This window comes from Trachurus japonicus, chromosome 1, assembly GCF_045865225.1.
Source record: "Trachurus japonicus isolate A0001 chromosome 1, Traja_1.0".
NCBI classification, from domain to species: Eukaryota; Metazoa; Chordata; class Actinopteri; order Carangiformes; family Carangidae; genus Trachurus; species Trachurus japonicus.
The window spans coordinates 1,672,424-1,687,513 of record NC_140907.1 but is presented as its reverse complement, the minus strand read 5'-3'; the positions used below and the strand labels follow the sequence as shown (position 1 = coordinate 1,687,513).

The window sequence follows — 15,090 nt, the reverse complement described above, 5'->3', positions numbered from 1 at the left end:
GTTTAATCTCCTGCTTTTTATTGTATTCTGAACAAACTTGTGAATGTGCCCTGAGTGCTGCCCTGAAAACACCTCTGTGCTCTTACTGCTGCATTAAATTTCTATGTAAATCACCATGAAAAATGAAACAAGTCTGCTAATTGAAGGCTACCGAGTCAGAGACCTGATCCCATCCAAATGCAGTGTAGTACAGTGATGGGTTATTAAAAATTCATGAGTAGCATAAGTGAGACCAGACTTTCTACATTTTAAAACAGGGAAGTTAGTTTTCACTTCTAAAACATTGTGGCATTAAAAAGGCACAGGAAGGAAGGTTTATTCCTTATTTGAATGGATGGAACACAAAAACAACATGACCTCTGACTTCAAACAACTTCCTCGGTTAAATTTAATATAATGTTGTATATTTGTTCAATTATTATTTACATCAACTCCATAAAGTCTGCTTTCAGCTGTCACTTATGCCCACCTCACCATCCAGATAAAGTAACTCTACAGATTGTTTCCAGTGCCAAGTCTCTATAAATGAAGGGTTAAACTATTTTGCATCATCAATGACATAAATGGAACTACAATAGTGAATAGGACTCACATTTCCATAATGAGGGGGAAAAAAACATGGATGAAATTTACAACACTTTTATTTTGAAATCCATCATCCTCCATTGAGATGGGCAGGTTTATCATCTGTTCGTCCAAATGTCTTTTCAGAGACTCTTTCAATGTCAAAGTCAATCAGAGTTATCTTAAATAGTGTAGTTTACAAATTGCTTTTAATACAGTTTATTACTGTTACTGTTACTTTTCTGGAATATTATTGGATAAAACCTAAAAATGCAACATTTCCTTTGGATCACATACTGTAGAATAGATCTTCCCTGACAAAGCACTGAATCAACAGGGGCAATGCCAGGCAGTGACATCATACAGAACATGTTAATAAAGGAAACTTTGTAATAACAAATATTTCAAAGACATACAAGAATGAAAAGGTGAATAATCCTTTTTCCTTTGTGCTCGGTGTGAGTTACATTTGACTGTGCACCTGCAGCTCTGCTGTTTCCAGTTTCTGAGAGTGGGGGTGGGAGTGATCTAAAGTACCAAACACCTGCGTTAAAGCTGTGACTAAACTCTGACTATGTGTGTGTGGTCAACGGTTACTGAGGTGGAGATTTGTCATTTCGGGGCAAACAGTAGGTCACATGTAATCCTGATGACTGGATTTAATCTGGATTCTGATAAAGGGCTGAGATGGAGGTCAGGAAACCTGCAGGAGTGTGGCTTAACAAGTAAACACTGACTGTACATTTTGTGGAGGAGGTCCAAGGGAACAGCAGCTGACAGTAAAATACATCGATGTGGGCACTCAGTGGTTCACCCTGCAGAGTGTATAGGCCTGCTCCTGGTAGCAGCTACCCTCTCTTTAAAGGACAATTCTAGGCAAATTCAACTCGGGGCTGTATTTTCCTAACATTTTATGTCTAAAAGAAGGAATCTGAAGATTTTCAGTTTAATTGCTCCTGTTTTGCGGTAGTTGTGTCTGTCCCTGCATCAGTTTATTTACTTCAAGCAAGCCGACATGTTTGTAAAACTAGATCTAATTCAAAGTCTTGCGCGAGACCCAAGTTGACGCTCGGTGTGTTCACGTGCAGTCGGAAGCTCCCGTTTGTGTCATGAACACAGGAACATCAACTCTTGACTTGCTTGAAGTAAATAAACTTCTCGGTGCATGTTTGAGTAGCCATCTGACGCAGTATGTAAACAGCCTAAGCAGCGGAACTTCCATCCGCTCCCATCCATCGCTGCCGCGGCGATGCAGGGACAGACACAACTACCGCAAAACAGGAACAATTAAACTGAAAATCTTCAGATTCCTTCTTTTAGACCTAAAATGTTAGGAAAATACAGCCCCGAGTTGAATTTGCCCGGAATTGTCCTTGAACTGTCCTGCCTGAATAAAGGTAAAATGGCAGCAAAGCCAGCTTCACTTGTGTCTGAATCACAGGACAACACAACAATGAGACAGATAATCTAATCCAGTATTTATGTCAATAACCCTGAACTAAAACCACATGCTGCGACTGTGTAAATGCAATAGATGTTCAACAGCATGAGATGTGAACTGTTTTGTTATTTTGAAGCATTCATTTATCTTTCACACTTCGGCATTTTAGTAACTCTCAAAGTTGAGAAAGGGATGCTGGTACATTTAGACAACGGTACATTAATTTCTGATTTAGATTTCATTCTAAGGGTTATGGGCATATACAGTGGTGGACCAGTGGTTTCACCAGAGGTTTCTGGGTTTGATTCCCTGGGGCCTTCTCTTTTCTGCATTTTCTCCCTGTTCCACAGAAGGTTCTCCTGCTTCCTCCCACAGTCCAAAGACACACACATTAAGTTAGTTGGTGACTCTAAATTGCCTTTGACACAGATGGATGGATGAAGGGGTTGGCCTCTTTTTTAACATGTAAAGAAAGCAAAATAATCAAGTATTACTGTGATTAATAATAGTAAGATGAAGAGCTAACAGCACATTTACAGTATACAGTCCAGCTGTTCAGTATAAAGCAAGTAACTAATGTCTTTGTTATTAAGTCCTGTGTTCATTCTCAAACAGCACAGGTTAGGTCTGAAAATTGGAGGAAATTAGAGTCATCATGAAACCTTTGAAATGAAAACAAATGATTGTGCTTTCAAAATCTACTATAAAATATGTAGTAGTGCTCAAACTATTGGATAAAAAGAATGACATGTTGATCAGTCAGTTGAATCAACTGGCAAGAATTTTGATCACTGAGTTGAGTTCTGAGAAACTTTTCAATGATTTCCACTTAATTTGATTCACTAATGCCAGGATCACCATGTCAGATTAAACACTCACAGAGGCAACACTACAAGTATGACCCCAACCAATCATCGACCACCCTGTGCTAGCTCATAGGTCATCAGGGAGACCTAACAAGAAACTGTCACTGCTACTGAAGCGCTGTGTGTGATGCAGATCACTACTTTTGCACATTTCTTGTCTAAATTCTCATTTTCTAAAATGGAAATGATAAAAATACAACACTATTACAAAGGTGCAGTTTGGTATCAACCCCGATTGTCCTTGCTAAAACTACAGAGCTTGCTGTTCTCTTGGAGCAAAGGACAGTAACACTTACGTACTATGAAATGACAGAATGCATTATTTTAAAGGTTAGACATCAAAGGCAAATAGACGGTGATGATACTATATTTTTTGCTTTGTTAAATATCCAAACGTCTTAGCAAAGGTTACTTTCATTTGCCCTTCTCCTGCAGGAAAAGGCTAACTCAGAGGGTGGCTGCTCTGTAAGTAGTGTCATTGCCTGTAATGTCAGATGTGCACTGGCAAAATCCTCCATTTGGTAATTCTTAATGCTGTGTTTATGTGCAGCACAGTTCCCTGGAGACGCTGCTCTGCTGGCATGAGCTTCCATTACAGTCAGCCCCCAGAGACCATCAGCATCCCCACAACACAACATGGGTCATCGTGTCCTGGAACATTCTGCATGCTTTGTGCCAGTCATGTTAGAGCGACAGCAGAGGGCTCTAGTGGAGCCTTAAAGTGAAATTCCGGCGTAAGTGTAAACCATGGTCAAACACACCATAACACCGAGTTAGACCCCCCCTCGAGAGATCAATTTGCCCGACCGCTACATTCACGAGATCCACCAACTTCAGCAAATACCGCAATATCGCCACACACGGCGCTGTCCGGATCCACTGTCTGACCGCAACCAAAACGCCACCATTTGCCCAAAATAATGCTCAGAACTGCACCAAATGTCATCAATAGTACACACAGGGTCCCAGCACGTAGTACGAGTTGTCAAACATCTGCTAGCTTTGCCTGTTTTCTTTAGCAAGGAGATGCAACTCAACTCACCTACTTCTCCTCCGGGAGCCGCTCGTTGGTGAGGAAGCCCTGACGAGTCGATCACCGAGTGCACCGGAGTTCCGCAGCTCAATCAACAATTACCTCATGGAAATACAATCAGAGTTTTTTTTTTTTATCTTGCATATCACTTTATAACTATTATTATCGAGTGCTGGCCACGATATAGGCGCAAATGAGCATTTTTAAGAGCTGCGGAACTCCGGTGCACTCGGTGATCGACTCGTCAGGGCTTCCTCACCAACGAGCGGCTCCCGGAGGAGAAGTAGGTGAGTTGAGTTGCATCTCCTTGCTAAAGAAAACAGGCAAAGCTAGCAGATGTTTGACAACTCGTACTACGTGCTGGGACCCTGTGTGTACTATTGATGACATTTGGTGCAGTTCTGAGCATTATTTTTGGGCAAATGGTGGCGTTTTGGTTGCGGTCAGACAGTGGATCCGGACAGCGCCGTGTGTGGCGATATTGCGGTATTTGCTGAAGTTGGTGGATCTCGTGAATGTAGCGGTCGGGCAAATTGATCTCTCGAGGGGGGGTCTAACTCGGTGTTACGGTGTGTTTGACCATGGTTTACACTTACGCCGGAATTTCACTTTAACCTTGCATATTGACCCCTGCTGGGCCACGCTGGAGAGGCCAGTGTGGCTGCTCATGCATGTGCTGAACTGGTGACACGCTGAGAGGAGAGGAGAGGAGAGGAGAGGAGAGGAGAGGAGAGGAGAGGAGAGGAGAGGAGAGGAAGAGAGGAGGAGAGGAGAGGAGAGGAGAGGAGGAAAAGGAAGAGGAGGAAAAGGAAGAGGAGGAAGAGAAGGAAAATGAAGAGGATGAGGAGGACAGGGGAGGAGAGGAGAGGAGAGGAGAGGAGAGGAGAGGAGGAGAGGAAGAGACGAGTAGAGGAGGGGAGAGGAGAGGAGAGGAGAGGAGAGGAGAGGAGAGGAGAGGAGAGGAGAGGAGAGGAGAGGAGAGGAGAGGAGAGGAGAGGAGAGGAGAGGAAGAGGAGAGGAGAGGAGAGGACAGGAGAGGAGAGGAGAGGAGAGGAGAGGAGAGGAGAGGAAGGAGAAGAGAGGAGAGGAGAGGAGAGGAAAGGAGGAGAGGAGAGGAGAGGAGAGGAGAGGAGAGGAGAGGAGAGGAGAGGAGAGGAGAGGAGAGGAGAGGAGAGGAGAGGAGAGGAGAGGAGAGGAGAGGAGGAAAAGGAAGAGGAGGACAGGAGAGGAGAGGAGAGGAGAGGAGAGGAGAGGAGAGGAGAGGAGAGGAGACTTCTCTTCTGATGTTTTCTTGCCAGGGAGGTTTACATGTCTAGCAGCATGTTTGGCCTTATTTCAAAGAAGAGCAATAATTATCCTATGACTTAATGAACTAGAATTACCATTTTGTGGGTGTATGCCTCTGCCAGGCAGTCAGGCTGCAGGAAATTTGCACTGAACCTTCTTTTTTTTGTCCCTGAGTTACAGCGATGATGAATAATGGGCAACAATATACTTTTTGTGTTTGTGTTAACCTTTGACCTGTCAGAGATAAAATGTCATCACTTCATCGTTTCATCCTATTTGACATTTGTGTGAAATCTTGTCAGTGACACATCAATTGTGAGCAAAAGTGTTTTTGTGACATTGACCTTTGACCTGCAGAGTCATTTCATCCTTCAGTTAAAGGTTAATGTCTGTCCCTCCCTTATGGTGTTACTGAGGGAATGGCTAGAAGGAAACATTTCCATCAGTGCTCTAGTTGCATTGAGGGTAATGTAGGCAATGTTGACAAGGAAGCTGAATGTGTAGAATAATCAGGATGATATCTCTGATTTGATTTTGAATCCCTTTTTACTGTTTTTCTATCATTTGAAAGAAGATCATTGTTTTTCTCTCAGTATTTCTAACATATGGTCAACAAATCTCAGTTATATCATCTTCATGTGCGGTTCCCACAGTTAGAGAAAGTCTTTCTGGTTGTCCTTGACCATCACAGTCCAAAAGTTCCTTTATCCACACTCTTCTCTTCCATCCTCACAGTGGCTCTCAGCCCTGGTCTGACTGATTCCTACTGAAGGTTTAAATCTTTATTACTGAGCCATATGAAAAAAAGAGTGCAGTCATTTCCTCAAACATCTGGGGACTGTAGTTTTTAACAAATGTTTGTAAAACAGGAGTAAATATTGCATCTGTTGAGGATTGTTTTCCCAGCTGTGGATTAATGCACATTTGTTGCTTTACTGAGTATTTGTGCCAGCGGGACAGTGTGTGTGTGTGTGTGTGGGGGATCTGCTCAAAATAAACTACAGTGCCTATGTTCATGTTAATGAAGTAACATGTCACCCAGGGCAACGCTGTTGCTCAGTGATGTGTTTTTAATAGTTTTTGAGCAACACTAGTTCTATGGCACACAGGAAAACTGGATTTGTTAACAATAACGCCAAGGTAGTACCAGACCTATCTTTTGCATGTTGTGACAGTCTCAGCTGTTAACAGATGTGACATGAATGCAGATCGTGGCGAATGCAAACTTACACACAGAACATGTAGGGCCACGGCTCCCTCTGTTCGCTCCTTGTGTGTGAACAAGTCTGTAGGGAACTCGTGCAGAGCTGGAGGAGACAAAAAAAAAACATGGGGTTAGAATAGTTCATATACAGCACGTGAGTTTGTGTGAATGTATGTGTGTTTGAGCAGCGCGGGGCACAGGGAACGTATTTCAAAACGCCCCGAAGAGAGGTCGACCCCATGAGCACAGAAACCCATTGAACTCATGTGTACTGACAAGGAGCCTTGTCCAGAGAGTACCTAGCCCAAGTATGTGACAGTCTAACTGTGCCCTTCCAAGGACTGTGTGCGATTCCTCCGAGAGCAACCAGAGAATAGGGAAATGGAAAAAGTGAGCGTTAGGAGGACAAAGTGAGGGCAAAGAGGAGAGAGAGCACAGTAAAAATAGAGCGAGGGATATTTAGGGTACGTAGGATGGGAAGTAGGATGAGAGCAAAGAAGAGAAGAGAAAAGGTGGTGGGAGTTTAACCGCTATTTGCAAACTCCTCTCTCTCTCTCTCTCTCTCTCGCTCTCTCTCTCTCTCTCTCTCCTTTGCAGGGGAATGTGAAAACAATTGAGCAAGAGAGCGCGGCCGAGTGCGAGCGAAAGATGGGAGAGCAAAACCGAGGGAAAAGTGGAAAGTTGGCAAGACGGAGAGAGTGTGAAGAAAAACAGAAAGAGGTGAAAAAGTAGGGGCGGATGTGAGGGTGAGGGGTGAGGAGGGGGGGGTGGGGGGGCTGTGGAGTTATTTTACCCCCTCTGACTGGCTTTGGACAGCCCTGTCCTGCCCCGTGCCCACAGCCTGGCGCTGAGGAACCTTTGACTCTCTGGTTCCTCAGGCGTCACGTCGTCCCCCCCCCCTCCCTGTCATCGCCTCCTCCGACACGAACCAGCCCCCCCCCCCCCCCCACAGGCCGCTGCTAACATCTGTTTCATATTTCAGCACCTACAATGCTCTCAAAGCCGACAGTTGGGCTAATGCTAATGATTAATAACATGTGGCGCAACAAATAGAAGATGCTGGTGTACTGTATGTTTGGTTCTCCTTTGCACTGCATATTTAATACATATTTATTGATTTTACTATTATAATAACTGCTCTTTTTGCACTTTTCTGATTTTCATACTTTGGATATATTTCTATACATAAACTGTACTGTGCAAAAGTTTTAGGCAGGTGTCAAAAAAATGCTGTTAAGTCAGAATGCTTATCCATCATGCAATATCATGCAATACCATCAGTGAGGCGTCTGATTGGACCCAAATTTATTCACAACAACCCCAAACATTCAGCCAGTGTCATTTAAAACTACCACCAGCATAAAGAAGAACAACAAGTCCTGGAAGTGATGGTGTGGCCACATCCTCCAGATTACATGTAGAGACAGAATGATCTGAGGAGCTCCAAGATATTTGGAAAAATCCATCTGCCCAGGTCCTTCAAAACCTGTGTGCAGGTGTACCTACCTAGAAGAATTGATGCTGTTTTGAAGGCAAAGGGTTGTCACACCAAATAAAGATTTGATTTAGGATTCTTGTCTCTTTATTCACTGCATTTTGTTAATTGATGAAAAAAAAATGAACACTTCCATCTTTGAAAGCATTCAGCTTTTTTTCCACACCTGCCTAAAACCTTTGCACAGTACTGTACATTTATTTTATATTTCATGCACTCGGTACAGTGGCTGCTATAAGAAATTGCTGCGAAACAAAGTTTTGTTGTATGGTGTGCAATGGCAATAAAGCTTCTAAGCTTCTTCTTCTACTTGTGACATCGTTTTAACCAGGAGGATCTCAACACAGCTAAATAATAGAAAATTAAATAATGAAGCAAATGAAATAGTGATGATCCCAGGGAATGTCTGTGACAGCATGTGGTGTGTTAAAATGCTGAAAGCGCAGGCCCTGATCTGTGAGATTCAAATAATGTAGTTTAACTGTGAAGGCAAGTACAAATCATTATCAACACAGTTTGGCACAAGTCAACTTTTTCAGTGTGATGATGTCAGTGAATGAAGCAAAGCAGTGTTGACCTATATTCTAATGCCAACATGCTAACATATCCACCATGACAGTGCCAAGAGGCAGATGTTTTGCAGATACAGTTACTGTGTTCATTATTTTCTCTCAGTGATAAGGTCACATGACTGACACAGCACCACAAAGAGCCAGCTGATCTCCTAACAAGCATACTAGCACCACTACCACTACTACTACTACTACTACTACTACTACTACACAGATAACTGAACAGATCACAGTGACGTGTGTTTACAGGTGAACATGTGGACACATTTCGTTGGAATGTTGTTGTTTTTATGTGGCACAGTGTTGCAGTGTTGAGCACTGTTGCCTCATAGCAAGAAGGTTCTGTTGAACCCTGGGCCTGGACTCTGTATCCTCTCCATGTGCCTGTGTGGGTTCTCTCTGGGTTCCACCCACAGTCCAAACACATGCACTTTGGGTTAAAGGGATAGTTCACCCAAAATTGAAATTTCACTCATTATCTACTCACCCTCATGTGGACTAAGGGCTGGGAGAAGTTTCAGAGTTATCCGTGCCTTCTCTGAGTTACAGGGGGTCTCGGCGTAGCAGTGCATGTCCATATAACGGTTGCAAATGGATACCAACTGTCTTCGTAACAAAAAGACACACCAAAAAACATCCAAATACCTCCATGCTGCTCATATGTAATGTCTGTCTTGTATTGAAGCCCCGAAATGCGAAACTGTCCCGAAAAAAATTAAATAAGTCTATATTTCAAGCTTGTTTTGCAGCGGAAGCTCCTCTTCCCGGTTCGTCAAATTTGGACCGGGAACTGGGAAGAGGAGCTTCCGCTACAAACAAGCTTGAAAAATAGACTTATTCAATTTTTTTGAGTAGATAATGAGTGAAATTTCAATTTTGGGTGAACTATCCCTTTAAATGGTGAAGTGCCCATATGTGTGAATGTGAGGTTTGTCTCACTGGCGACCTGTTCTGTATCTAGCCCACCCTCGCCCTATGTCAGGTGCGACCCATGTGTTCTAAACTAGGGATACACCAATCTGACATTTAGATTGAATATCAGCCCAGATGTTGACCAGATAGATCAGGTATTGGATAATGGGGTCTTCTGTTTGTGAGGCTATGACATCATGTGTCAGCAGTAGACCACAAACACAGAGCTACGACATTTTACAAAGTTGGGAAAGTAATGTTAAAGTCAAGCCTGATGCCTTCACTGACCTGTATAAATTCAACAGTGTCATCAGGTCGGTATCGAGTATCTGCTGATACGCTAAGTCAAGGACGGAAGAAGCCAGATCGGTGCATCCCTGCCCAACCCACAGTGATGGATAATGTGATCACAATCACAATTGATCATGTCTGCAGCAGTTCTACATACAGTAGAGATACTTCAGTGTGTACCAGCTGACAGACCCCAGACCATACACCACCATCAGGTCTAAACCTCCAGTATCTTGGCAGTTATGAGAGACGCAATTATGTTTTGAAGTAATGGTCGAAGTTCAACCTTTAAAACTTTAGAGCAGTGGTTCCCAACCTTTTTTGGCTCGTGACCCCATTTTGACATCAGAAATTTCTGGCAACCCCTATCACGTGTAGTCACATTGATTGTGGCCGTCAATCAAGATGCTAGTGTTGTGACGTTCACGAACGAACCGATTCTATTGAATGGCTCGTTAACATGAACGATGGGAACCGAGTCACAGCTGGGAACCGTTCTTCTTTTTTTTTTTTTTTACATCTCTGTGTGTTCATAACAGTCAATTGAAGCTGCTCCATTGGCTACGTAAGTGGCGTGCAAACTCAGATATTAGTGGGATATCTAATTTTGTATTATTTTGTTCCAAATCTCACCCCATTATTTCCAAGATAAAATGAGTTACCACCAGGCTGGCTTCCTAAAACTTAATAAATATAAAAAAAATCAGTCAAATGAGCCAGTTTTTTGAACGGCTCTTTGAAAGGAACGGCTCAACAAGATCCGGCTCCCCTCAAAGAGCCATAAATCCCATCTCTACAAGATGCGCCAGCTCAGATATTTCTATAACTCAATCTATATTTGAGGAAGTGAAAGTATAGAATACAGTTGTTTAGGATTATGTGTGGTGTTTTAAATCATAATTCTAAAAAGAATAATAATTAGTTAAAAAAATATTTTTATCAGTCTTTTTTTTTTTTTTTAGCAATTATTAGACATTTCAGGCGACCCCATTTGAATTCCAGGCGACCCCACATGGGGTCCCAACCCCAAGGTTGAAAACCACTGCTTTAGAGTAAAATCAGATTTAAAAGCTGAAATCAGAACCATCTAGATGACACATTGTAGTATGGATCTTCTGGAGTGTAGGATACTCTCTGCAATGCATCATAGTCACTGCAGAGGCAGGTAGGCTGACCGTGACTGGTAATGAGAAGAATGAATGAATAAATTCATTTGTGAGATAGGAATGGTTTATCATTCCACCTACTCTTGGTCTTATGTCAGTCTCTCAGGTCCTTCAAAACACACTGCAGAGAAAAATATAAGTAGAAAGAATAGATGACTACCTTCCAGTGTTTTCTCCCACTCTCCCCCTTTTTCCTACTCTGCTGACCTATTTGCATCCACAGTATCTTGCTGTGTTTGAGTGGCTGCAGTCCTCCTCTGCACTGTTCCTCTGCTATAACTTTTTAAGCTTAACACAATGAAGAACAGCCTGTAAAAAGCCACGGAGCAGCAGAGCAGACTGCCATCTCACAGCGACAGCTGGATGTGTTTAATATTTACTGTTACAAGCCAGTGTTAGCTAACTCAAAGCCAGTCCAGCCAAAATGCCAAGCTAGTGTGTGAAGTCAAACAACAAACAGCTCTCATGATAGGAATTAAAAGACAACACTCCTGTCTGAAGTAAAAAATGTCATTAAAAAATCACCAGAGGAGGTGATGATTTATAAGACAAGACAAAAACATAATGATCAGAACGGCGCTGACTCTCCTGAAGTCTTCAAAGAGCCTGCAGATAAAACCCACACCACTAATTACTGTTCCAAGAAGCATGAAGCTCAATTTCCCACGAGAGGTAAGTACATGTGCGCATGTGATGCAGAACCACACACTCCCACAAGAAACCCACTGAACCTTTATGTAAACAAGGTGTTTAATGCACATGAACACTGAGAGGTTCCACCTCACAGCACCAAGCTCTGTCTGAGCCTGAGACACACTCACCATGTCACACCGCTCAACAGATACAATTAAAGGATCCTTCCCACTTTATTTGGGCCTCTGTTTTGTAGTTTAAGCCACTTGTGATGATCATAGTAATTACCAACACCCCTGGGTTTAGCCCACTGTAGCATCTGAAACTTTGTCCTTCCTTTTATTGGAGTTGAAGAAGTTTACACTTACACAGAGATACTTCAGTGTGTACCAACTGACAAGATTACAGACCATCCCTAGAGACATACAGCACCAGGTCTAAACTTCCAGTTTCCTTTCCTTCTTTTCTTCCTAGTTTAGTTTGGTGTATTGTTTGTTGTTGCTTTATTAACACATGACCCAGTTGGCTTGCTTGATTCAGGATAACTGTCTTTGTTAAATACTTATGCAGGTATTTGTATATTTATATGTATATAAATGTGTTCAGGTTGAGCATATATGAACTTTTAAAAATGGTAATAGTGTAACTGTGGACCCCAGGAAGAATAGTCACTGCTGAGACAGTGACTAATGGGGTCTATAATAAACTAATCGCTTTTCAAAACGGTGCATATAGTATGAAATATTAAAGCAGAAGTAAGCGGAATGTCTGTGTTGATATAAGTCTTAAATAGTTATATCTTCCGACAGCAATCACTTACATAGAGTGTTTGGTCTGATACACGAGTCTGTCAGTCACTCTGCTCTGCTGTAAGCCGAGGAGAAAACTTTCCTTGTATCCTACAACCTCTATCCAATGAGGAGAGAGAACGGCATAAAGGGGCAGTCCTCTCTGTGTTTGCACTCCAAGGGGGCAGTTGCATAGACTGAGGACGATGCGCGTGCATGTGGTGACGTAGGGACGAGGGCGGGGACTGCTAACTCCATCCCCTGACAGGAAGTTAGCCAAAAGGGCCGGATCGCTTACTTCTGCTTTAATACAAAGAAATACACTGATAAAATCAAAGGAACAGTCCATACATAAATACAAAAATACTTATTCTAAACTATACTTTAACTTAAATGATTTTACTCATCATGTATAAGTTAACCTGATAAAGCTTGAAGACCTTCCACATGGTTAAATGATATTAATAATATCAAAGATAATAGTTCCCAGAAACGTTACAAAGCTCAAGAATCAATCAAATTAAAGACCCTGTTTCAGAAATGTGGTAAATCTGCTACTGGTATCATTGTAAAGTGTAAATGTGCCATTTTACTGTAAAACACACAGCCTGGCAGTAATAAGTGCTGTGAGTCTGTTTCTGCACTCACCATCAGCACCAAACACTGAGAGTTGTGTTGCATCATGATGATAATGGTAGATGCAGGCAGCAGGTACACTGGTATCAGTAAAGGTTGTGTATAGTGGATTAGCAGTCAATGGAGCCGCAGCTCTCAGTGATGTCCATGTGGAGCTGGAGACGTGTTTTGTAGAGATTTGTAGTTTTAAGTGTAAATCCCTGTAATTAGCCGAGTTAAGACTCCACTGAGCCTAATGTGGTCATGCATACTGCAAACCCTCTAACCTCCCTCCTCTTTAATCCCTCCATCATGTACAGACAGTTAACTGAGCGCACGTTCTCCCCGTCAGGTCTCACTTTGTCTTCACACATTGACACAGTTAGAAACAGGGGCTCTTGGGAGCTCTCTGTTCACGCTGGAGCTCTGGTCACTGAGCAGCCACACCGTCCTGACTGAAGGTTAAACAGCTCGCTCACACACACACACACACACACACACACACTGAGCACTTTCTAAGAGGGGGTACAGCCTTTCACACACACACACAGCTTTTCTTAGCAGCGCGATGACGCAAGGCGGCAGCGGTCACCTCTATTTCATCTTCTCTTGGAAGCTTGTACACAGCAAACTTTAAACTATATTCACCCTTGACAAACCAGTTAGACGCTCAGCACTGATTTGCCAAAGCTGTGTCCGTCCTGGTGCAATGTGTCTCTCTATTCATGAACATTATGGAAATGAGAGGGAGAGAGAGAGAGAGTCTGGAAGAAAACAACAGAAAGCACAGGAGGTCAGTTTTGATATGAGTCAGAGGCTGAGTGGTCATGACTGTCCCCAGAACAGTTTGGGAATGGAAACAACTCTTCTTTTAAGTGATTTTCCAGTGCTGATACTGATTGGTAATGTCACTGGAAAACATAAGTTGCCACTGAAATGCTACAAGATAGATAGATAGATAGATAGATAGATAGATAGATAGATAGATAGATAGATAGATAGATAGATAGATAGATAGATAGATAGATAGATAGATAGATAGATAGATAGATAGATAGATAGATAGATAGATAGATAGATAGATAGTACTTTAAAATAACAAGTTAAAGCCTAAAGTCTGTGGTGCTGCCAGCCATGGGACTGGAAACTACTGGTTGGCCCAATACGACCACTATGCACATGCCCACAAAATAATGGAGACCCGTTCCCACATGTCATATAGTATCCACTGCGTCAATAATTTAGCCTAGTGTGAGTTATTAACAAGACGAAGCAGAGTTATCCCTCAGGGTATGAGAAAAGAAGGAAAAATGAGAATGAACTGTGGGAACATCAGTCAGGTAAACATGTGTTTGATCCTCTCCAGGTTTAAAACAATAAGACAGGAGTGGGAGAGATTACTACTGAGCTGACAGGACAGTGAACCCAGTGTATCTGTATCTGTATCTGCATCTTGCTTCTATAATTTTACCACTGAACTTGAACAAAATGGAAAGTAATGGATGAATATTGAATAAAGATTGAATTTTGTTTGCTGGTGTTTGCTTGGAAAGCCCACAGGCAAATTAAATTAAAATCACCAAATATTATGACAATGGTGCTTTAAATCACTGCCTAGCTACATGAAAGTAAAACAAGTGCAGCCAATTTGATGGAGCTGAATAAATAGCAGCCTCCTGTTATCTGTCATTTACAGGTGCTGCTATTTGCTACTAGAGATGCTGGACCATCGACCAGTACTGTACAGACTCTAGCAAGTTAGACCAACAGGTGGCGCAATCTGTTTAAAGGGCAGAGGAGTGGGAGCCCTGGGGTGACAGGTGTCAGGATTTTGCCTAGGGCCCCATGGAGGTCCAAACTGTCTCTGACTGAAAACCTACAGGCCTCATGAAATGAAAATGTATTTCCCAGCTTTTATCCTATAGCCCCTGTCAGTTGTTCATTTGTCACTTTATATTTGCCAAATTCATTCAAATATTATCTGATTTAAAAAAAAAAAATCAAAATCAATTCATGTTCTCATTTCCAGTTCAAAAATTTGATGACTCCTTCTGCTCTCAAGGTTTTCCTAATCGTTTCACAAAATTTGTATGTCCCTTTCCCAAACTACAAATTCAGGTATTACAGTCACAGCCTGGGTATGTGTCTGAGGCTCAAGGCTCAAACATGTATGTGTTCACATTCCACAAATGTTTTCCCCTCCTGCCTCAGGTCATACACAAA

The 15,090-nt window shown here is 42.4% G+C and overlaps 1 protein-coding gene across 2 annotated transcripts in view; it reads right to left on the bottom strand.

The window, feature by feature from the left end:
- LOC146991085 (sodium/potassium/calcium exchanger 3-like) overlaps positions 1–15,090 on the bottom strand; it is a 94,509-nt gene that overhangs the window by 23,543 nt on the left and 55,876 nt on the right. For both annotated transcript variants that reach the window (XM_085804672.1, XM_085803967.1), the window contains exon 3: positions 6,422–6,498. In XM_085804672.1, coding sequence (XP_085660798.1) covers positions 6,422–6,498 — 77 coding nt within the window. The remainder of the gene's footprint in view (positions 1–6,421; positions 6,499–15,090) is intronic.